Raw genomic sequence first — 22862 nt, 5'->3', positions numbered from 1 at the left:
CAATATAACAGAAGCTATATGAGTTAACTAAATGTAAATCCAGTTTGAATTAATTTTTACTGAACCCTTTTGCAGCATCCCTTCCTCACTTTTTTTTTTCAGAAATGGCTTCTATCAATACAATTCTGTCTGTTGATGAATAGTCTAGTGGTACGCAGAGTGATGGCCAAAGAGTCAGTACTGGTAGCTGACACCTTGTCCTTGGTTGACAAAAAGTATTGCACTCTATCACATTTATTTAATTTTCAATGGTTTCAAGACTTTACAAAAAGAAAAAAGAAAAAGAAAAAAAAAAAAAGGAAAAAAGGAAAAATTAATAATTTGGAAATATCTAAAGAAAACACTTCAAAGATTTTTGGGGGAATAAAATCACAAATCCCAACCTGGAATGACACTTGTTGGAAACTTAAATTCTAAGGAAAGAAATGACCATTAAATCTGCTGATTGTGCACAGGAGAAATTGCTTGGAATAGTTCATATAGGGGAGTAACTCAGAGAAATCTATCTCAACACAGAACTATTTAGACTAGGTCAGACATGGTAAATCTGGTCAAGATTGGACTAAAGAGAAAATGGGAAGACTTGACCTTAGGAGATGTTTCATCAGTGAGCAGAGAAATGGGTTAGATAAGCTGCCAGGTCTTTTTAATCTTTAATTCCACAGATTCAGTAATATATTTAAAGTATCTTTACAACTCTCTAGCATGTATTGCTTATTTTATCATATATAAAACCTTTTAATGTGTCATATTCATAAATTTTTTCTCTCATCACTCATAGTGGCTACTCTCTGAAGATAAAAATGCCTTTGCATAAGGCTTGCTTAAAACAAAACATTTTTGTCTTAGCAAAAAACTGCAGAGATTGAATCATCTTCCCACTGCTAGTTTAAAAATACACCATTCATAGTCAAGGTCAATGATGCTTATTGTGATGGAACAAAATTGTTTGCTTTGTAGATGGAATTCACTCTCCTTGATATTCATATTTTTAAACTGAGGCCTTACTTTTAAATGCATCTGCTGATAACTCTACAACATAATCAATCAGCATTTTTCTTGTAATTGTGCACGTCTGGTACATTCAGATGGCTAAAATGTAGACATTGATCCATGTTTAATGGCTGTAATCATCCTTTGTGTTAATATATCAGACATTTAAACAGTAAGAATACATTGTTCTTCTTTTCCTGAACTTCACTGTAGATTTATATACCTTTTCCAGAGCTCTAACACCTTGCTATTGTTCATTTTCTGAAGCTGCAATTCAGAGAAATCAAACACTGAATTTTACTTACGGATACTTGTGTCAAGACCACATCTCAACAAGTACTACATACAGCACCACTGTTCATTTTTCACTTACGTGTATGTGTTCTGAGCTGCTCTTTTAGCAGTTGTCTCAGATCAGAGCTCAGTCACATGCAGGTATTAGGAACTGCAGTGGCTATACTTATAATTTTGAAACAATCATAAAACATTATTCCATATTGTTGTTGAAAGCATTTTTTTTTAATTTATATTTTGACCATAATGGCTTAGATAAGATGTTTGGTGTTTATTGTTATTGTTTAGTGCATTATCTTGAGAAATCTCTTTGAAACTATTTGAGAAATCCTATTAAACTCCCTTCTTATCTACATGTATGTCAAAGCAGCAAGTTAAACAGCTTAGAAGGAAAACATTTTTTATTAAGGAATTTTTTTTTTTTTTTAAAGCAACAAGCTGATGGACACAAATACACAAGGAGACAGACCTTAAAGTCTTCATAATCTCAGCATTTTATTATAGTCTATTTGCTTCTTTACAAAAGCTTTGTCTCATGCATCCGTGGACCATCAGGATTCCAATGATGCAGTTAACTCAAAGCATCCAGTGGCTTTGCTGCTTTAGTAGCTTCTCAGAGAAAAAGATTTTCTTCTATTAAATACCAGGTTTTTTACTGTCAGCATTTTTTCTTTTTTTACTGATTGTCTATGCTCCAGACTTGCAGGCAAAAGAAACCTAGGACTCACTGTACAAGTCATTATTTTCTTTCTAAGGTGGTAGTTCAGGTGAATTAGTGATATATAGCTCCTTAATTTGGCAGACAGTTTGAACAGACCAAAGGAGAAAACTGCTAGATATACTGATGCTAGGGTTCAGATCTCAACAAAGTTATTACAGGCATGGCCTCTAAAATCAGTGATGTAATTCAATTAATTGCAGACTATTCATATTTGCTGGGTATCTGCTAAAGCAACATCTGATCTTTCTTCTTCCACCTTCTCAGCTACAGCCTGTTTTCTTTCTGGAATGAAGAAATCATTAAACAAAAATCCCTGTGCTGACTATTCTGATGCCACGTGTATGTCAAGGAATTAGAAAATCCATTGTCACTTCTTTAAGCGTCCCTGCCTAGTTACATGCAAGTGGTGGAACATCCCTGCAGGTGTTCAGGAAACACACAGATGTGACACTGAGGGGCATGGTTTGGTGGGCATGGTGTTATGGGGTTGATGGTTGTACTTGATCTTAGAGGTCTTTTTCAACCTGAATCTTCCATATTCTGATTAATAACCAATTCTGCTAGGTAGTATCAGAGAAAAAAAGTGGTAGTAATAAACAGAATAGTATTTTTTAAAAATCATTAAAAATATTCAGTTTGCTTTTGAAACCATTTGGGACTCCTGCAGGGCCATTTTATAACTGCAAATACTCTTTTTTAATTTAATTTATCAGTCACTCTGAGATGACTACAGAAAGTCTTTTTGTAATATTAGCAACAGTAAAATGGGGACATACACAAACATCTGCAATCAGTAGCCAGAAATCGTTCCAGCTTCCATAAATTGGGAAGCAGCACCAGGAAGGGTTGAAGAGTTACAGGAGACAAACTTTGATCCCCTTTTTGTTTCACTGCTACTCCTGAAAACTGTAACACGTTTTTTCTTCATCACTAGTCTACAAGAGGATGCCCCCATCTCGTGATTCTGCGAACTCGCATACTTTCTCCTCTTTTCTCTCATTTTAATTTTTATCTATTCTTAGTCTAAAGAATGCAGCTGTTCCTATTTTCTAGTTATGTTCGGTATGTGTGTGTGTGATCATATTGTGTATCTGAAAAATACACATATATGAAGAGAAATAGGGAAATGATATGAAAAGAAAAAGCAAAATTACTTTTTCAGGTGTGTGCACAAGTTACAAATCACCTATATTAATTTATCTATAATTTGTTTTTAATTAAACTTCCCCAAAACATTCTGAGCTGCTTTTTTTTCCCAGTACAATGATTGCAGAGTCCTTAATTGAATGTATTTCTTCAACTATTTTAAAAACAGCTATTTATATCACCAGTGTGTAGCTCAGTAAAATAAAACTTCAGGAGTGGAAAGGTCTCTGTGACTGATATATTTCTGTACAGGGTATTTCAAGCATTAATAATATAAAACAGAAAAATACTGCATGAATGAATAGCAGTGGCATTACTGAACTCTGGGTTATGTGAACACCTCTACTGGGAATTAGAAGCTGCTTTGCCTCTTTATTTTAGATAGATTAAATGGTTTAGTAATTTCCTCATTCTTAATGTTGCATATAACTGAAGTGAATTAAGTATCCACTGTAGTTTCAAATAAAAGGTAACAGTGATAAGGATCGTGACCCAGTACGTGTTATATTCTGAAGCCATCCTTCAGCCAAAACCACTTTTGCAATCAGGATTCCCTTTACAAAGCACTTGTCTAGAAATGGCTGGCATGGACAGAGGGTGACATTGGAGCAAAATTCAGCTAGCTTTGCCAACCTAAAATGCAGCCTGGTGGTTTTGTTTGTTTGAAGAATTAAGTTTTAGTTATTTTAAACGTTTTAGAAAATTTAATCCAACAGAAATAAATATTATAGTAGTCTTGGAATAACAAGTGAAAAAGTCTTAATAATAAATTTTATAATGTTTCTGATACTTCAGAGCATGGATCTCTTGTTGACACTTTTTCATATCCTTTTTCATTTAAGAAGCCAAATTAAGGAAAGTGGAATAACTTGCCTGTGTTTTTCAGGAAGAAATGACCAAAAGAATTTGTTTGCCGTTGGTTGGAAAAAACCCTCGCTGTGTTGTCCCTGTGACTCCTGTGTATGTTTCATGGTAAAACACACTGTTTGTGATGCTCAACACTTGGATTACCTTGGCTCCATTTTGGAAAACAGTGTGTGCATTTGTACACAAAATCATAGAATCAGAAAATTGCTTGGTTGGAAAAGACCTTAAAGATCATCAAGTCCAACTGCGATCTAACCATTTGTCTTGTTCTCCTTTCAGTGCCAGTGCTAAGGCTGCCCCACTGAACATCAACAAAGTCTCCAACAGCTTACTGAACTTTGGCCGAAAGCTGATAGCTCCGGCCATGGCTTCAGGTAGCACTGCAGGCCCCACTGCTGGGGCAGGCAGCTTCCCTCCAACAACAGTGCCTACCCGTGGGACAGCGGATGGCCCCCAGTACCACCAGCACCAGGCACAGCAGCAAAGAATGATGAAGTCGGAAAGCATGCCAGTCCAGCTGGGCAAAGGTAACAGCAAAAAATGCAGCAGTGCTACAGCAGGAGAAGTCCCTTTATTGATGCAATAAGTTTGTATCTGGAGGGATTAGAAGAGACAGAATTTTGTTAAACAGGATGTTTGCAATGTAGCATAGAATTAAATATAATGACAAGAAGGTGAAAATACTAGGAAGTTTTGAACCTGTAAAAATATTAACAAATGACTTAAGACATACCAGCAAACTCTAGTATTATTGTAAACATCTTCTTATACATTAATTTTCCAGTCTTTTAAATGCACTATAATTTAACTGCAAGACTAATTTCCTATCATTTTTTTTCAGGTTATTGGCAAAAATCCCATGCATAACAGTATTAGCTGACTATGAGTGCAGGATGTTAGATCAATTACAGAGTAATTCATAACAAACAAAATCTTATTCCCTTTAGGAGTTGGAGAGCTTATTTCCGAAGCTACTTGGCCAATAACATCTATTTGCCTTTTAATAATTTGTGATGCCCCCATGCACGTTCTCAGTTTGGTAAATACTACTTTTTGGAGCCTTTTTTTTATATTTCTCAAGGACATTTTATTTGAACAGCAAAGTCAGCGAGCTCAGCTTCGGTATATATTTCCTACAGTCTGCTAGGCTCAAGGCATATTTCTGCTTTTCATCTTCAAATGCCTATGACAGCCTATGACAGCATGGTCTTTGAAAGGAATGTGTAGCACTCTACTTATGTGTGTATTGTTTCTAGTTGTACATCATAATAAGTAATGGTTAAAAGTTTGAGGGCTGCCCGAGTTGCTGATTGCCCTGAACCATTGCGCCATATTTTTCACCAGATTTGGAAGTGTACAAGGAAGAAAATAACATTTCCATGGCTCAGACTGATGTTCTTTCTCTATCCCATGCCACCCTTTTTATCCAAAGTCAGTCCTTCCATGATGCATCACATTCCCAGGAGGTACTGCGAGAACAGCATTTGGAGGTACAACTTTCCTCACAAAGCAGAGAGGTGCAAGAAGTTTTGTAAAGGCTACTACAGCAGCTTGGCAAAATGCAGATTTGTAGCTTTTCTCAGAATCATAGAAACATTTTAAAAATTGCTCCAGCACAGGTTTTGAAAGTCCCCATCACTGTGCAAATATGAAACCAAAGTGTGGTAATTTCTCTGCTGTGCAGTGACCTCATTTGATTTGTATTTACAAATGTTGTGTATGCTCCTGTTTGAATCCTTGATGCAAACCCTGCTTGTATCAAAGAAGGAAAGTTAGGTCTAGAAAGAAATTGTTTCCATAGTTCTGGATGGGCTCTTTGGTTTGCTTTTAAAAAAAAAAGGCCACAGTAAAGTTGTCAGGTGCCTGACTTTATACCACTTAAGTTGAAAATTGATCAGGTGGTGATTTGCTTTTGCTTGCTTAATATGAAAAAACACTAAAATTTGAAGCAGCTTATAGTAGTAGAATCATTTGTATCTTAATACTGAGCTAGCTGATAATGAGTGGCCTTGTTTATGCTTGTATACAGTAGCTACTTTGCTAAGTAGTCAAGAAACTGACTTGCCAGTTTACATGTAACAATCAGAATAAAAATTGTAGTTAGACTTTGGTGATCGTCATGCACAGACTGCGCACTTATTTCTGCATAGACAGAATATCCATATTTGCTGCAACATGTCATATGTAATTTAAAGGCAACAAGTATATTGCCTGTAGCTGGACAGAAATTTGGAATGGTGGCAGCCAACTACAAGTGCCGACACACAGCACATAGTGTCTTCTGTATCGTGTCTTAAAAGTCAGTTTTAAAGTAAGATGATGGTATCTGTGCACCCAAGAAAGTGCTGTGGGCAGTGGGTCCACAGTGGGTGAGAGCACTTCTCAGCGGCTCTAAGCAAAGTGCTTCAGGGGACAGGGATTAGGACAGAAAAGTCCTTATTCTGCTCCTTCTCTTTGTGCTGAAGTACCTTCTGACTTTGTGCATTGGCTTCTATCAAAATGAATTCTGCTCTAGCTTTTGGATTTCTCAAAGCTGGTTGATGTGGTTTGTAACTATGAGGCTCCTAAGTTACAGACAAACTGTATCTAACTTTCACATGTTCCCATTCATCATGTTTTCAGCTCATCTTAGCCTTCAGGAGCTTAGTCATTTAGCTGAGGTAGGCAAATGCAAGCATTTTGCATTTAAATTGATAGTCATTTGCACTTCCAGTCAATGTACTACTTATAGACGCTTAGTTGGGCAATGTAACCTAAAGACCAAAGTAGTCTGACAGGGATCGAGTCAGTAGAGGAAATTATCATTTTTTTCTCATTATATTAGTCCTTTCAGGTTTTAAATGTTCAAGTAGTGTTGATAATTTCAATTAATACATAAAGTACTGTGAAATCTGAAGAGATTAAGTTCAGTGACTAATCTACTTTGAATTGTGAAGAAGTCATCGGTGGCAAAATGTCTTGAAGGGTGGCAAAATAATCCTATCCCAGCTTTTACAGCTGTGCTTTGGCACTGATAACACTCACTTCTGTCACAAAGCTGCAGCAGTGAGGGATGTCGCTCATGCATTCATAAGTGCTGTGCTCAGTATAAGGGATGGGTGTTTTATATCAATAAGAATTGTTTCTCATTTCAAAGTTTTTGCACTTGTTGAGTTTCTTTAAGAAAAACATGCATATGATTTAGAGAATGTACATGGAAAAAAACTAGACAGACAAAAAGTATCCTAATTGCAAGCCTGTTAATTCCAGATGAGTCTTCAACATTACAAATCACAGTTGAATGAAATATCCAGACACCTAATTGGAAAATCAGTTCCTTCTAATAATATATTAATCCCATTCAGTCTGTCCTCAGCACAGAAGGCCGGGTGTCATTGCTGATTACTTCTGTGAGGCAGCCTGCTAGTACAAAAGGGATTAAAATATTCCTTTGATCCTACACAGTGAAAGAATTCATAGGCACAAAGGTTAAATTAAAATCTAGAGTCCATTGGATTGTCAGCTGAGTTTGTGGTCATAAGAGACAAAACCAATGATAATGAAAAAAGCTGGGAAGAAAAAAAAGCAGAATTGTTGCCTTTAGTGTTTCACCAGATTCTTGAGCGTTCAGAAACTGTGCAGTCTTTGCCTACCAAACGGTGATGTGCTGCCAGAAAAAAAAAAAAAAAAAAAAAAAACCAAGAAAGAAAGAAAGAAAGAAAAAGAGTCTTTCACTTCTTCCCTCACCGTGATACAGTTTTACTTCCAGGTCCTTTCTCTGTGAAACAAAAAAGGCTTCTCATTTGAGTGTCACTTTATCACAAGGACACATTAGAGGACTAATCTGAAGATGTTCTGCCAAAACTGTGATTGGCTATTTAAAGGATTTCCAGACTCTTTTTGTTTGTTTTTAAGAGTTGGTACTTCTGTTGTAGCATGAGTAGAATTTCCACAGTCACCTGATTTGCCCTAAAGAAATTATCTCCATCTTTAGAATTACTAACAAACCAGAAAAATGATTGTTTTTTCTGAAGGAAAAAAAAAGAGAAGTTGTCTGCACTGATTGCAGAATTCTAAATAAATAAATAAATAAAAATGAAATGAGATGCTGCATTAAAAAACGCTTGGAAAAAAAAAACAAAAACAATTGCATATCCTTAGGTAATGATAACATTTTTCTGACAGCATGAATATGATACTCCCCAATCAGCTTTTGCACAGGCAGTGTATAATGCAGCAATTGTTCAAATGTCCCCGTGGGATTTTGCCATAACGTCCCATCAGACGCTGCCAAGCCACGACTCAGACCGGAGTCTCACACTAACGTGTCTCTTTGCTTGGCAGGCGATGCCCCCGGTGGCGATGCTGCACTTCCCGGCCCTGCGCAGAACCCCTCTGCGCTCCCAGGTACGGACCTGCAGCAGCATCCCAGGCTGAATCCTGTAGGATCCCTGGGATGCTCCATCCGTGGCGTCTCCATCCGCCTTCACTGCCATTGTCCATCCACCGAGCGGCACTGTTGTGTAGAAATTAGAACAGCAGCTCTGCTTCATCCGTCTCTGTGTGTGGCTCACATTCCCCATACAAATCTGCACTTGCTTTGTATTTTGTTGTCCATCCCGCACTTGGTCATGGGGGGCAATGTGGCTATCAGTTTTTTCTTTTAGCTGTGTCACTTTCCTGTTGTTGTGTTTGAGGCGGTAATTTGAGCCAAACACTGATATTAATGCCATTAACCAAAGAGAATGGGCTTGCTGAGAAATAATAGCCCCACACGTGTGTGATGAGGTGGTTTGAGTGAATGTTAAAAATGCTGGAAGCCTTTGTTCCCATTTTACTATTAAAAAAAAAAAAAAAAAATTAAAAAAAAGAGAGAGGGAGAGAAAGAAAACTAAAAAAAAAAGAAAACTAATTTATCTGAAGTTAGAAGTTTTATAGAACTCATTATTTTTGCAAATTTTCATATTTTACATCCTGACTGTGGCAAATGCAGAGTAATAGATGAGCAGTTCTGAATAGTTTTGAATTATGGATTTTGCCTTATTCTGTTCTTCTTGGTAACTTTGTCCTTCATTCTCCTTATAACTATGAAAGTGATTCTTTTCCTCTTTCCAAATAGCGAGCCATTGGTTTTGTATGTCATTCTTGCATGTCTTCTTTGATTCTTCTTATATTTTCCTATACCTATGGAGGCAGAGGCCTGCAAAGTTTATGGTTATCTCCCTTCTAACTAAACTAAAACTTAGCAAGCTTGCTTTTCTCTCATTGTAAGTCTTCCCCACTCCTTTTGTCATCTCATTTTCCCTTTATTACAGATACTTATAATAGATCTCATTATATTTAAACTTTCTCCTTTTCAATATACTGCACTTCTCCACACCCTCTGCCCTGCTGACAATACAACACCACTACATCTGTGTATTTTAGAAATGGTTGTGAATCAGTGTGTTTGTGACCCTAGTGTCAGCCACAGTAATCTTCAGCAACAGACAAGTAGAGAGCTGGTTTGAAGACAGCACATGGAGGTTGCAGTGCTCTTTTTTGCCCCTAGAAGGGTGTGAATTTTTAGTGCAAGAGGCCCTGTGCATCATTACACTGAAGTATTTATGGACTTTTGCAGACATATATATATTTTAAGACGTCTTATGCAATAATGTGTTCTGACCACTGCTATCAAGGGTCCTTAGCTTTTGATTCTGTATACCTCATAAGCATTTCTTTGATTTTCAATCTTGTGGTTTCTTCAACCTGATTCATTTTGGCTTTATGATCTTCTGGTATATGTTTATGTAGTCAGAAATTAGTTCTGAAAGAACTCTTGTAATCTTTTAAGGAGGCATAATGCATTTATCTGTGATCATTAGAATAAGCATAAGAAAATGAGAGGTATGATGAAGTGATGATCTCAGTTTGCTGACTGAGCTGCTAAAGAAGAATGAGATGTGTTTAGCTGGTTACTAAATGAAGTTTCTTGTATCACATTATATATTTGGTTGTATACTGAGGGTAAGTGTTCTGTTCTGGTTTAGCTTTTTTTTACTGAAGAGTACTCCAAAACTCTCTCAGATAATGGTGAGGTGGTGGCACAGGTTGACGTTATATTGTACTTTCAAACTTACACAAAGGCTGCTAGTGCTTTAAGAATTGGTGAATGCATAATACATCTTCAGAAGGGTTGTGGTGACTTCAGCCAGCTGTCCTTGCTGTAGCTCCACTAAGATTCAGTGTTGGGAGGATCATAGGCAGTTTTCTTTTTGCACTAAGGAAAGTAGTTGCAATTGGTATGAATTGTCTTTCAGACATCTTCTTATTTCTTAATCTTGATTACTCCTCTGAATTTTAGAAAAGCCTATTACAATGCAAGAACTCTGCTTTATGACTGGCGACACACTCTAATTCTTCATACATGCTGTTCTTTCTCTTGTGAAATTACTAATTGCATCTCCTGAATGATCCATGACACAGTGTAGTACACATGGTTGGAGTCAGCATAAAAATTACATTTCCTGATTATCTGCTTCATTTCATCTAGTGTTACATTTATTTTTATATTTTTTATATTTTATAATCTATAAAAACTCTTGGTATTATATAAACAAATTCCCTCCTACAACAGTTTTTTCCTCCACAAAATCTCAACCATATATATTTTTTCTCTTATTTGGTTATGCGAATAGGTGCATCCTCCATTTCTCTAAACTGTGATCCATTCTTGAAATGAAGCTTTTTAATAAACAGTATTTACCACAAGAATAGTTCTCTGTCTTTAAAATGTGGACCTTTTCACTTAGAAATCAAAGACTGAATATAAAAAAAATCCTTACAAACCATTTTTTCCATCATTTTACCAAGTTGCATTGTATCTTGTGAGTGAGTTCCTCAAATGTATTTAAAGCACCCGTCTCTTGATGATATCTGTGAAATTTTACTGTATCATCTGCTTATTGCAGATGAAGTGGGTTAAGCACAGGCCAAGAAATGGAGATGTATATTAAATACTTATATTGCTCTTTTTCTTTTTCTTTTTTTCATTTTTAATCTTCATTTTATGTGAAAGCTATCTTCTTATTAACAGGATAGGAAAAAGAGCCCATTTTATACGTAATATTTTTTCATTGTTCTTTATAGATTTTCTGGGGTTTCTGGTACATGATACATGACTAGAAGAGGTCTGAGAAGCAGCAGGAAAATGCAATTGAAAGAAGAATAAAGAATGGAAAAAGTTGGAAAAAGGAAGTCCTACACTACCTAAAGGGAGGCTATAAGAAAGAGGGTGATAGACTCTTTAGCAGAGTCTGTTGTGATAGGGCAAGGAATATGGTTTCAAACAAAAAGAGGGAAGATGTAGATTGGATATGAGGAAGAAGTTTTTAGCAATGAGGGTGGTAAGGCACTAGAACAGGTTGCCCAGAGAGGTGGCGGAAGTCCCGTCCATGAGGGAATTCAAGGTCAGGCTGGATGGGGCTCTGATCAACCTGATCAAGCTGTAGATGTCCCTGTTCAGTGCAGGGGAATTGGACTAGATGGCCTTTAAAGATCCCTTCCAACTCAAATGATTCTTTGATTCTATGAAGTCACAGAAGTAGAAAAGACAAAGTAAAAGGGTCTGAAGAGGAGGAAGGGGCAATCAGAGCAAGTGTCTTCAGGAGAAGCAGAATATAAAATGTGGAGAGTCACGGGAGAGAAGAGCAAAATAAGGCAATCAAGAATGAGGGGAAAAATAAGAAACAGTTTATATGTCAGTTTTCTTTGAGAAAGCTTGAAGAATATTGAATTCAGGTCCCTTCTTTTTTTGTCCTTTCTGGTCTGTTTTGTCATGTAGGATTTTTTCTTCTTTGCAAGTTCAATCTGTTAGTCTCCTTGCTAGGATGACATTTTAAATAGATCTGTATTTATTCCCTTTAGAAAATGTGAATTGCTGGTTTCATGTGGCTGTGGCTGTGCAATATGTGTCATGCAGGGCAAATGCTGCAGATAGCTTGGCTCAGACTCCACCCTGCAGGTGGCTCTGGCACTGCTGGCATGCACACCACTTTGAGGGCAGCCACTGTTCTAAAGCTTAAATAACTGAATAATGTTAATATGTATGAGTAGTTCTTCCTAGTTGTTACCCTTAATTTAAAAGGCCTGAACTCAACATACCTGGTTTCCTTTTGTTTCTAAAACTGAATTTGTGTGTTTTCTACAGCCTTTTTTTCATTTCTTTGTCTTTAGTGTTCTTTTATTTCTTCAGAAACCTGTATCATGGGAGAAGAGCATAGTGCATATTGAGGGGGAGACTTTTCACTCATTCCATAAAGGGAATTAGCATTGCATTTTCAGAATGAATCATGTACCTACCACGACAAAAAGTGTACTAAAATATACACCGAATATATTGGGAGGTCTCTGCATTAATACTTGGCGGCTCTGAGAGTAAAACTGGTTTGAGTGGAAGCAAATCAGTAAGGAAGGATGGAACTCTTCAGAATTTGATTGTGGTCTGGCAGAGGAGATCAGTTTGCACCTCTAACATCTGAATGATTTCATGGAGGATTGTTTTTGAGGCTATAAAAGGAAGCATGAAAAACACACAAGTTTGAAAACTCTTTGCAGGCTTCAACTGGAAGGAATGGTCTTTTGTCATAAACTGCTTGATTACATACAGCAATACAGCATCGTGGTGAAATAGCACAGCCGTGTACCCAAGTGTCCTCACTATGACAGTGGATAACACTAGATTCTTTAGAAAGCAAGCTTCATCAAAATCTATCACATGAAAATGACCTTAAAATTTGAGGCAGAAGAATTTATATTCTTTCTCAAACACAACTTACAATTTTCTGTTGCAAGCCTAGAAACTGTCATCTAGTTACTAAATGTTAAACCCATTCTTGTAATCCAGTGTTCTTGTTCTCAGTTTTCTTTGTCAAGTTTTATAATGTGTTTGTTAAAACAAAAAGGTTTTCCTTTGCAGTTTTGATGAGGTGAGATTTTATTTATTATAATGTATACTTTTAGTCGTTATGCATCATACGGAATCTCCTCAGTCTCTGTATATATATCAAATATGTATTGGGAGAGTATTTATATACATATATATTTATTTATTTATAGAGATACGTTTATTTAGATATAGATAGATAAATGTAAAGCATATATACAAGGGATGCTGAAAAATAATACCTTCTATTTTATTATGATGGCCCACAACGTCAGAGGCAAATCGTGGTGGTACGGCAGCAAAGAATGAACCTTCCAACCAATGTAATACATGTTGCCATGCAACAGATGGCATTAGAGGGGCAGTCTGACCGAGTGGCATCTGACATGGAAATGCATAAGGAACAAAAGTGTGTTACTAAATTCCTCCATGCGGAAAAATTTGTACCCATTGACATTCATTGATGCTTGCTGAACATTTCTGGACACCAGAGGACATGAGCACAGTGAGGTGGTGGTGCATTTCAGCAGTGGCGACAGCAACAGTGGGTGTCTTACACTGGTGCATATTTTTACAAGTACAGCACACAAGCTTTTGTTCATCTCTGGCAAAAATGCAGTGATAATGGTGGAGAATATGTTGAAAAATAGTGCGTTGTAACTGAAAATTTGCTCTATCGAATGGCATTAATGTGCTCTTTGTATGTGTTGTCGTTTCCATGGATATAAATAGGAGGCATTACTTTCAGAGCAACCTGTGTATGTACTATGTAGTTTGTGTATGTATATATAACTATATATACATTAAGATTTGTGTTTTTTCTCTCATACAAAAATCAAGTCCTGTGTATGTCAGAATAGTTCTTCAATTTCAATGCATGCTGACACACTTCAACATTTCATTGATGTGTATTTACAGGGAAAAGAAACAGCCCACTGATTAATTCTCATCTTACTTTATGCTTCTTTTATAGGTCAAAGTTCAAAAATCAGCTCATCTCCAAGCATAGAGAGCTTGCCTGGGGGACGTGAATTTACAGGATCTCCACCTTTGTCTGCATCAAAAAAGGATTCATTTTTTAGCACCATCTCCCGTTCTCGTTCCCAAAGCAAGACTATGAGCAGAAAAGAGTCTGTGAGTTCCTTAACATTTTTAAGCTATTTTAATTGTCACACAGCATTACATGTTACAGCCATCATTTCTCTCGTTCATTAAGCTCATACTTGAAAATGTTTCCCTCGGCTCATATTAACGGCAAAAGCAGAAATAAGCTATTTAAACTGTTTCTGTTGAGTAACACCTCCATTATGGATTCCATCCCATAATCCTACTGGAAATGAAACTGAAACAGTCCAAAACCTCTAAAAAGAAAGGAAGAACTCCTCTTTGCTTTGCTTTGTTAGACTTTTGGTGTAGTCCTGAAGTTAATAAACTGTTCAGTGAGGAGCACGAATGCTCAGCAGATCCAAACATGTCCATCTGTTGTCCCTGAAATTCTTTAATACATCAGAGATTTCTCAGTGTCTGTAGCATTTGTAGTCACAGTTTTATTTTTTGTACAGCCCTCTGATCTTTCATTTGGCCACAAGACAGAATGTTTTCAGCTAAGAAGAAGAGTACAAATTTTTCATAGGTGTGTTCCAAATAAATTCTCATCTAATAAGAGATATTAAGATATTATAGGAGCACTAATTTAATAAAACTTATATGTCTTGGAGCCAGAGAATCCTTGTTTGTTTTGCATACCAGTTCCCCACTGACTTTCTGCTGATTAAAATCCAGCTATGTAGTTGGAAAAAAAGTTGTGTTTTTTGGGAGATGAAGCCAGTTCTCCGTTCCATTTTTGCCAGTGTATGTTCATATAATTACTCATTGATTTGAATAAAAAAGAAATTGTAATAGCAATACTTCTATGTTAGAGCATTCTTTGGATATTCAGAAATCTTAGAAATGGATCTAAATATAGCACAGAAATCTAATCTGAACATCTCAGCAGTTTCATCTCCAAATAGCAGAATCTTTCACATGTTTTGTTTGATATTTGAAACCTTTTGATGAAATGCCTATTTTTCAATAACATTTTTCAGCTTTTGTTCACTAAAACAGTTGTTTCACATACTTCAGTGACACCTAAAGAAAGGCTGCACTTTGTGGTTAGTTGAGAAGAAGCTTTATGTTTGCTTTGTATCCATTTAAGACATACCAAACTGAGTTTAAAGCTAAATGAACAATATCTTTCTGCTTATCCTCGTGAGTTGAAAAAAAATAAAAATACCAATATTCAAATTCCATTTTATGCAGTTTAACAAGATCTACATCCAAATTTTGCTTACAACTTTTATCCCAGCCAGAAATTGGGTTTTTTGCACCAAGAGTTCTCTAATAGAATACATAGAAAAATTTTCCATGATAATGCTCAGTCAATTTTTGATTTTCAGGTAGATGGTCTCTCTTATTTGTGAAATTTTATTGATCTCTTCTCATGGATTTTTAACAAAATTGTTGATTGCAACAGATTTCTAGTCATTATATATTTTTCAATAGATTGGTAATCATGATAATATACAATGAGCATTACTTTTCCAAAACATTCTTTGAACTGCAGTAATTTACATTGTTGCATTATATGATTTGACAGTTAGAAAAGGTTTTAGGGTGGCAAAATCTATTTCCTTATGTTCAATTTCTTACTGACTTTTAATATAGAAATAAGAAATTTACCATAACTCTTAGAGGAAAGGTTTGTTTAAATCTGTTTTTGATTCCTCAAGATTATGTTTGGTTTTTATTTTCTTGTAAGTTTCATGTTATCCAGTGTTCCATTTAAAGAAAACTCCCAGTTCGTCCTGAGGTCCCAAAATATCTGCCTCAGAATTGTCCAGTGGTATAGTTGTTTCCTTTACAGCTGTTCTCTGGAGGCCCCCCCCCCCCCCCCAAAAAAAGCACAATGGGCTCAATCATTGTTTTATTTATAAAAACTTAACTTTTTTACATTTGTGTCCAGTAATCACAGAGATTATGTTATTAAGCACCAGGAAAATTATCATTGTTGGAACATGCCATGCATCAATCACTTTATAAAAAGATTATTTTAAATGCAGACATTCTATGGATGAAGGAGAATCCAGTTCTCCTTCATCTTTGTGCTTTTAATTAATGAATTAATGCCCTTCTCAAGGAAAAAGTGAGAACAGAATACATAAATAAAAATATGTCCTTCAATATGGAATTTTAATAGGTGATTTTCACAGACCAAAGGACATATACTGTAGCATTGTCAGAGGATGACAGGAACGTCATCATCACAAGGCACTCCAGAATTGTGACCTGTATCAGGTCCAGATCTGGGCTGCCCCATACAGGAGAGACATGACACACTGGAGGTAATTCAGCAAAGGGCCACAAAGATTATGAAGAGAGTGGAGCATCCTTCCTAAGAGGAAAGGCTGAGAGAGCTGAAACTGTTCAGCCTAAAGAGAAGACTCAGGGGATGTCTTCTTAGTATACGTGCAGAAGGGATACAAAGAAGATTGAGTCAGTCTCTTTGCAGTAGTGTACAGTGTAAGGGCCCCCTGAGCACCAGGAAGCACTTTACTGTGTGGGTGACTGAGCACTGATACAGACTGCCCAGAGATTGGAGTATGCTCCTTGGAGATACTCCAAGCATTCCTGGAGATAGGCCTGGGCAGCCTGCTCCACATGTCACTGATTGGAGCAGGGGTTGGACAGATGGACTCTGAGGTCCCTGCCAACTTTAACCAGTCTGTGATTCTAAGACAGCATGAACTGGAATATGACTTATTTAAATTCTTTCTTTCCTAAAGTCTGTCCAACAAGCGAGACTTTCTTTGGAATAATTATGATCAAAATTGATACACGGTTCATTGCCTCCAGGAATGAGATAACTCCATTTCTTATAAGAGACTCTTATTTAAGATAAAAACATTTGTCTTATATCTGGTCTTCTGTTTTGCCATTTTATTTTATTTTATTTTTTTCTTTTTAAATACAAAGATCAATGGAATTACTTTTATACTACTGTTGACAGAAATAGGTGTCCTCCATTTTATTTAAAGATGTGAATCTATAGCCTCAGGCCTGAATCATAGAAGGAAAGCTTGGGTTGAAAAGGACCCCAAAGATATCTAGTTTCAACCCCCCTTCTATGTACAGGGTCAGCAACCACTAAACCAGGCTACCCAGAGCCTGGCTTTGAATGCCTCCAGGGATGGGGCATCCCCAACATCCTTGGGCAAGTGTGTCTAGTGTGTCACCACCCTGTGTGTGAAAAACTTCCTCCTAATTTCTAACCTAAACCTCTCCTTTGTTGGTTTAAAACCATTCTCCCTTGTCCTATCACTATAAACCCATGTAAACAATCGTTCCTCCTCCTGTTTATATGCTCCCTTAAGTATGGGAAGGTACTGAAAGGTACTGTGAATGCACCATACCAGATCACGTTTTGGCAGCCTATGGAAGCCTGATGTGATTCACATTATTATTGAGTGGCATTAAGCTGAGTGCTAAAGTGAGGCCCACTAAAAGTGTTTGGAAGTCTATTTTGTGCTCAGCAGTGAAATGCCTCTCTACCTCTTAAGACAGCTTACTGCTTTCTGACACATCACAGTTCCTGAAAGCCATTTTTCCATAAACAAAAACAGGAACATATAGTGCTCATTATCTTCAGGCTGGGTTGGTCTTGCTGGAATAAAGTCCTAGAAAATTTCTTCTCGTAACCTACTTACTGCCACCTCCTCTTCAACAGAGGAAACTGGGTACATTTGTGGTCCGTTTATTTCTCTGATTATGTTACATTTTCTTATCCAGCAAACATGAAGGAAAAGTCTCTTTTCAGCAGAGAGCAAAGCTGATTAGAACTTGATTTAGCAAATATGGTTGGTAGTCTCACATTCTGGCAGAAAATTCTGTAAATGGCTTTCAGCTACAGAGATGTGCCAGAGAGGGACCTTCGAATCAAACAGTGTAAACTTTTTTAAAACTTTCACAGAACAAAAGCAGGATAAATATATTTGTGACTGAAAAGAAGGTTTTGATCTAGATAAATATGTTTTAATAAATAAATTTATATATAAAGTGTTTCAAGTTAACAAAAAACAAATGATCCATTTGGAAAATGTGTTGATTAAAATATTTCTAAAAAAAAATACTTCAAAGAAAAATCTGGAGAAGTTTATTTTCTTTACTAAAATAATTTGTAAACTTGGTCAATCAGAATCCTCATTTCTTAGCAAAGAAATATTCCGGAATAAAAATATTTGTGTCACGCTGGTTCTGATTGCATAGACTTTTTAATTAAGTCAAATTTGACAGCATACGCTATTGTCCTTACAAGCAGGTAGAAGCAACTGTTGCAGTCTGTGATTTACTTTGCCAGTTTGACTGATTTGGCATTGTTAAGAATACCCCTGCAGATTAGAAAATTAACTTATGGCATAATTTTCAATTAAGTAGGCATCTGCTTTGCTGATTTTGAAGCCTGATTTAAACATATAAGCTTGACATTTCTGCTCAAGTAGAGATAGCATAAGAAAATAAAAGGGATTAAAGAGGGTAGATTTAGATTGGGTATAAGGAAAAAGTCTTTTACAGTGAGTGTGGTGAGGCTCTGGGACAGATTACTGAGTCTTGTGGTTGATGCCCATTCCTGGAGACTTTCAAGGTGAGGCTGGATATGGCCCTGGGCAACCTGATGTAGCTGTGCATGTCCCTGTTCATTGCAGAGGAGTTGGACTGGATGGCCTTCAGAAGTCCCCTCCAACTCTAAGGATTCTTTGATTCTGTTCTATGATAATCAAACTAACACTAGACAACTACACATAAAACTTCATGCATATAAAAGTTCCTTTGAAGAAAAGCATGCCTTTTGTGCATAATGGCATATCATGAAGACCCTGGATTTCTGTGTATCTTCTCCCTCACATTTTTTAAATCTCTTTAAAAGGCTTCAAGCAAAATATTTGTCTCAGTCCATACTTAATCATGCTGAATGTTTGTTTGGAAATATAAATGCTATGAGTAAAGGATCCTTTTCAGTTACACAACATAATGTGTGGCCAGAATAAATTAGTGCCTGTGTTCAACAGCTAATTGCTTGATCAGTGTGTATCAAGCCTAAAGTTAAAGACTGTGATGATTGTTTTTCAGGGCCTTAAGTTTAATGAACTTCAGTACCTTAAAATTTAACTAAGCAATTAACGCTTTAGGGCAGTTGCTTTTGTTATTTTGGTGTGACAGGGCAATCAGACACCTGAAAACTGTAATTCATTTAGTACTTCAGCTTGTCTAATTTTAGAGGCACATGAAAAGAATAGTGAATCGGTGGTGCTGCCAGGTGTCACGTGAGCACAGTTCATAGGAAAACCTCTGAGGTGCTTAGGAAGTGCGATGTTTTTCTCTGTTTCCTTCCTCAGGCACTCACAACATGCTGTGTGACTCAAAAGAGCTGAAAACAATGTGAGGAAAAATAAGCTGCCTTTTTAAGTTTTTATTAGAAATACTTGCATGTTTCATATAATTTTGTGAAAAGACAGCTGTATGCATAAGTGACAGCTTTGAATTCTAATGCTCCTTATCTTTTCTGGAGTGATTCATTTCAGGGAAAATAAACTGTACTGTGATAAAAGCAGGAAGTTAATTGTTTCGAAAAAAAAATATGATGAATAAAAATCCAATTGGCTTGGCAATGCTTTTTGTATCATAATTTGTCTTTTCCTGGTACAATCAATTCAGATATGTGCAGCCGTATTAGTGTTTCCAGTGACTTCTGTGTGGAAGCAAATTAGAATTATGCAATTCGAAAGATGGTAGTAAGAGCTTTTTTAATTCTTGGAGTGCCCTTTGTAACAGTGAAGGAAAATTTGAAAAATGTCCACATCTGGACTTATTGAGACTACAGGCAATGTTTATAGGAGGATCAAAGTGACTTAGGAGCCAAGAAGCGTAATAATTTACTCCTTTGCAATCATGTTATCAGCAGCTCAGCAGGTACAGGAATTGGCTCTATGCATGCTCTTTCCTCCCATTAATCATGAAGTTAATGTTTTAGCATCCCAGTAGCAAAGAGAAATGTATCTGGGAATTTTCTGGTAGTTTGAGCTGCCCTTTTTTCCTTATAAATGGAAATCTCTTCCCTTCATCCCACTCTTTAAAGATAACACCACAAAATTACTGTTAATTTCTGTGAAGATCTCAGTACAGAGTACAGAGACCTGTGCTGAATTCTCAACAAAAGCATTGCCATCTCTCTATATCAGGCTTTTCTTGGTGTTTTTGTTTGTTTGTTTGTTTTGACTGGAAATGGTTTCTGTGTTTGGGGAATTTATTTTTTCCCATTGTGCAATGGATTATAGGTGTGCAGTTAAAGTTGTTGGATTCTTATTTTGTCTGTTTGGTTAAACCTTTCCATACAAAAAGAACAGAATTTGTACTTCTTTTAACAAGATTGTATAAATGTTTTCATTTGTATCTATTTATTGTCACTGCATGATCACTATACTTAAGTTTTACCTCCTTAAAGTCAGAGTTTGTAAATAATAATATCCTAATCTGGCCTGTATTCTGACTTATGGTAGAAGGCATATCAAAGGTCAAATGCATCTAGTCTAGATAAAGAGGAGTTCAGCAGAACTCTTCTGTAACTGATGCCTAAAACAAGTTTAACTGAAGATTAGTTGAACAAAAAGTATACTGTAAGAGTCCTTCGTAAAGGTCTTTATATATGTTAAACTGTGTATATTTACATACTTACTGAGACAGCAAAATTAAGAAGCATAATTCCATATGTGTATCCTTCTTAACTGGCTCTTTAATTAGCCAAATACTTCAGTAAGCTAATACTGAAACATGGAACATGAATTTTATTCAAAGTAGAATAATAGTGTATTTATCATTCCATATCCTTTCAAGAATAGTTACAGCATTATTTCAGAGAGCTCTAAATTCAGAAAATGTTTTTGTTTTTTTTTCCCTCTGCTCACATTTTTCTTACATTTGCCCTAGTCGTCTGTGTGGTCTTAGCATCAGTCAGATGTGATGCCAACCAATAACAGAGGAACTCATTCATGTGTGTGTCTATTTATAGGCATTTCCAAGTACTAACTAAATAAATATCTCAATTTTATTATTTATACTGCAAAAATACTGCAATATGGTTAAGTCAACAGTTTCAACAGCAGCTCTGACAGAAACCTTTTATCAGTATTTATATTCTAAGGGATAATTTCTATTTTCTTACAGCTCTTTCTGTTGCCCTAACTATTCACTTACCAAGTGAAACACTACAGATTTTCTTGGTACCTATCCTTCCACAGTCAGTTGTGCATGGTTTGTTGCATTCCATAGATCTTCCAGCATTTCGTGCATTTTGTTCTTAAACTGTCTCACTGCGGTCCCGTAGGGCAGTGCCAGCAGTTGCAAGTCCCTCATGTCCTGTGCTTTTGCTTGAAAAAAATTTTCTTTCCATCACCAGTTTGTCCCAGGTGAACATCATCAAGTAAAAGTAACTGTGCTCACATCTAATCATTTCATAGCCCCTTCTTCATGCAGAAGCTTTCTCTGGACATCAGCAAAGCAAATGCCTTATGATTCTTCAGAGCACTCCAAAAACTTCCTGCTTTCCATTGGCAACAGTTTGGTTGGTAACATACTGAAGCCATGTCTATAAGACTGACTAATATCACCGTATTGTTTTCATGTCCTCTCCATATGTGTTTCTGTAGCCATCTGTTCTCTCTTGGCTTACACTGAAAAGTCCTTCAGAATAAGGGTTTTTTATTTATGTTTGTATGGCACCAAGCAGGATAAGATCTTGTTCCTGATGACGGTCTGGATGTGATGCAATTAAATAATCCATAAATTAATATATAATTTCTTTAAAGTATTTCATTGTTCAGAAATGGTAATTTCAGGTTTAAGTGTCAGCATATGCTATAAAGTGTTCTGTGGCTGGCATAGATCATAAATTCTGTGGGTGTCAACCAACATCCAACTATCAGGGGTTCAATATTAGTAAGTTAAATCTTGTATTTAATTATATTTAGTCATTAGATTGAAAAAATAAAATGAAGTAAATTTTCACAAAATGGAAACAGTAACCAATACTTGTTTTCTCGAGGGAAATTTGAATCAAATTAAATGAGAAAGCAATTTATGCCATGCATCTGAATTTTATTTGACATGCAAAATTCTACCAATATCCTAAGGGTATACCTTGTGTATGTTTTATGAATAAGCACTTAAGTACTGGTAAGACTCTGAACAAGTCCCTGGCTTTAGAATTTCCCTGACTCAATGTCATTTTTGCAGTTACTTTCCTCTAAATGTTTCAATACTTCATCAGAATTATTTTCTAATTCGCCCTGTCAATTTGCCAAGTGCTGAGGGGCTTGCTCTTTAGTGCTTTTCCTATTAATACCGAGAGAGTGGAAAATATGATGAAGCGAGTTAATATAGGAAAAATCTAGAGGCTACAAACTTAAAAAAAATAAAAATAAAAACTACCTTTCCTTTGCAAATATTTACAGTCTGGAAGGGTACTCTGGGAGAGTATTCTGGGCAGTACCGCTAATGATTATATTCTTACATACTTTTTCACTGCAGTTCACCCTACCCGTCACTGAGCACCACCAAATCAGTAAAATTAGACTTCTGTTCCAACACAACTCTGTCACTTCTTGCATTGCATTTTTGATTGCAACACTCTTGCTTGAGCATCTTACATATCTTGAAATAGACTTAAAGACAGCTTATATTCCATCGCACTTACCGCTTGGTAATGCTGCTAGGCTGATCGACTTCAAGAGCCGCTGAGTTCTCACCCGAATGGAATTTCGCCTGAATATTCAGGAATGAGAAATTGGGACATATGTAATTGTAAGCCATTGATAACAAAATTGCTTTTTCTTGGGTTTCTACATGAAT

The 22862-nt window shown here is 36.4% G+C and overlaps 1 protein-coding gene across 6 annotated transcripts in view; it reads left to right on the top strand.

The window, feature by feature from the left end:
* Nucleotides 1-22862, top strand: part of TBC1D5 (TBC1 domain family member 5) — a 295713-nt gene that overhangs the window by 241326 nt on the left and 31525 nt on the right. For 4 of the 6 annotated variants that reach the window (XM_048950415.1, XM_048950416.1, XM_048950417.1 and 1 more), the window contains 3 exons: nucleotides 4301-4548; nucleotides 8345-8407; nucleotides 13897-14057. In XM_048950415.1, coding sequence (XP_048806372.1) covers nucleotides 4301-4548; nucleotides 8345-8407; nucleotides 13897-14057 — 472 coding nt within the window. The remainder of the gene's footprint in view (nucleotides 1-4300; nucleotides 4549-8344; nucleotides 8408-13896; nucleotides 14058-22862) is intronic. The other 2 variants (XM_048950419.1, XM_048950420.1) reach the window with 1 other exon arrangement.

The sequence above is a fragment of the Lagopus muta genome, chromosome 7, assembly GCF_023343835.1.
Source record: "Lagopus muta isolate bLagMut1 chromosome 7, bLagMut1 primary, whole genome shotgun sequence".
Lineage (NCBI taxonomy): Eukaryota > Metazoa > Chordata > Aves > Galliformes > Phasianidae > Lagopus > Lagopus muta.
The sequence above is the reverse complement of the archived record's forward strand: the minus strand, read 5'-3'. Positions and strand labels throughout refer to the sequence as shown.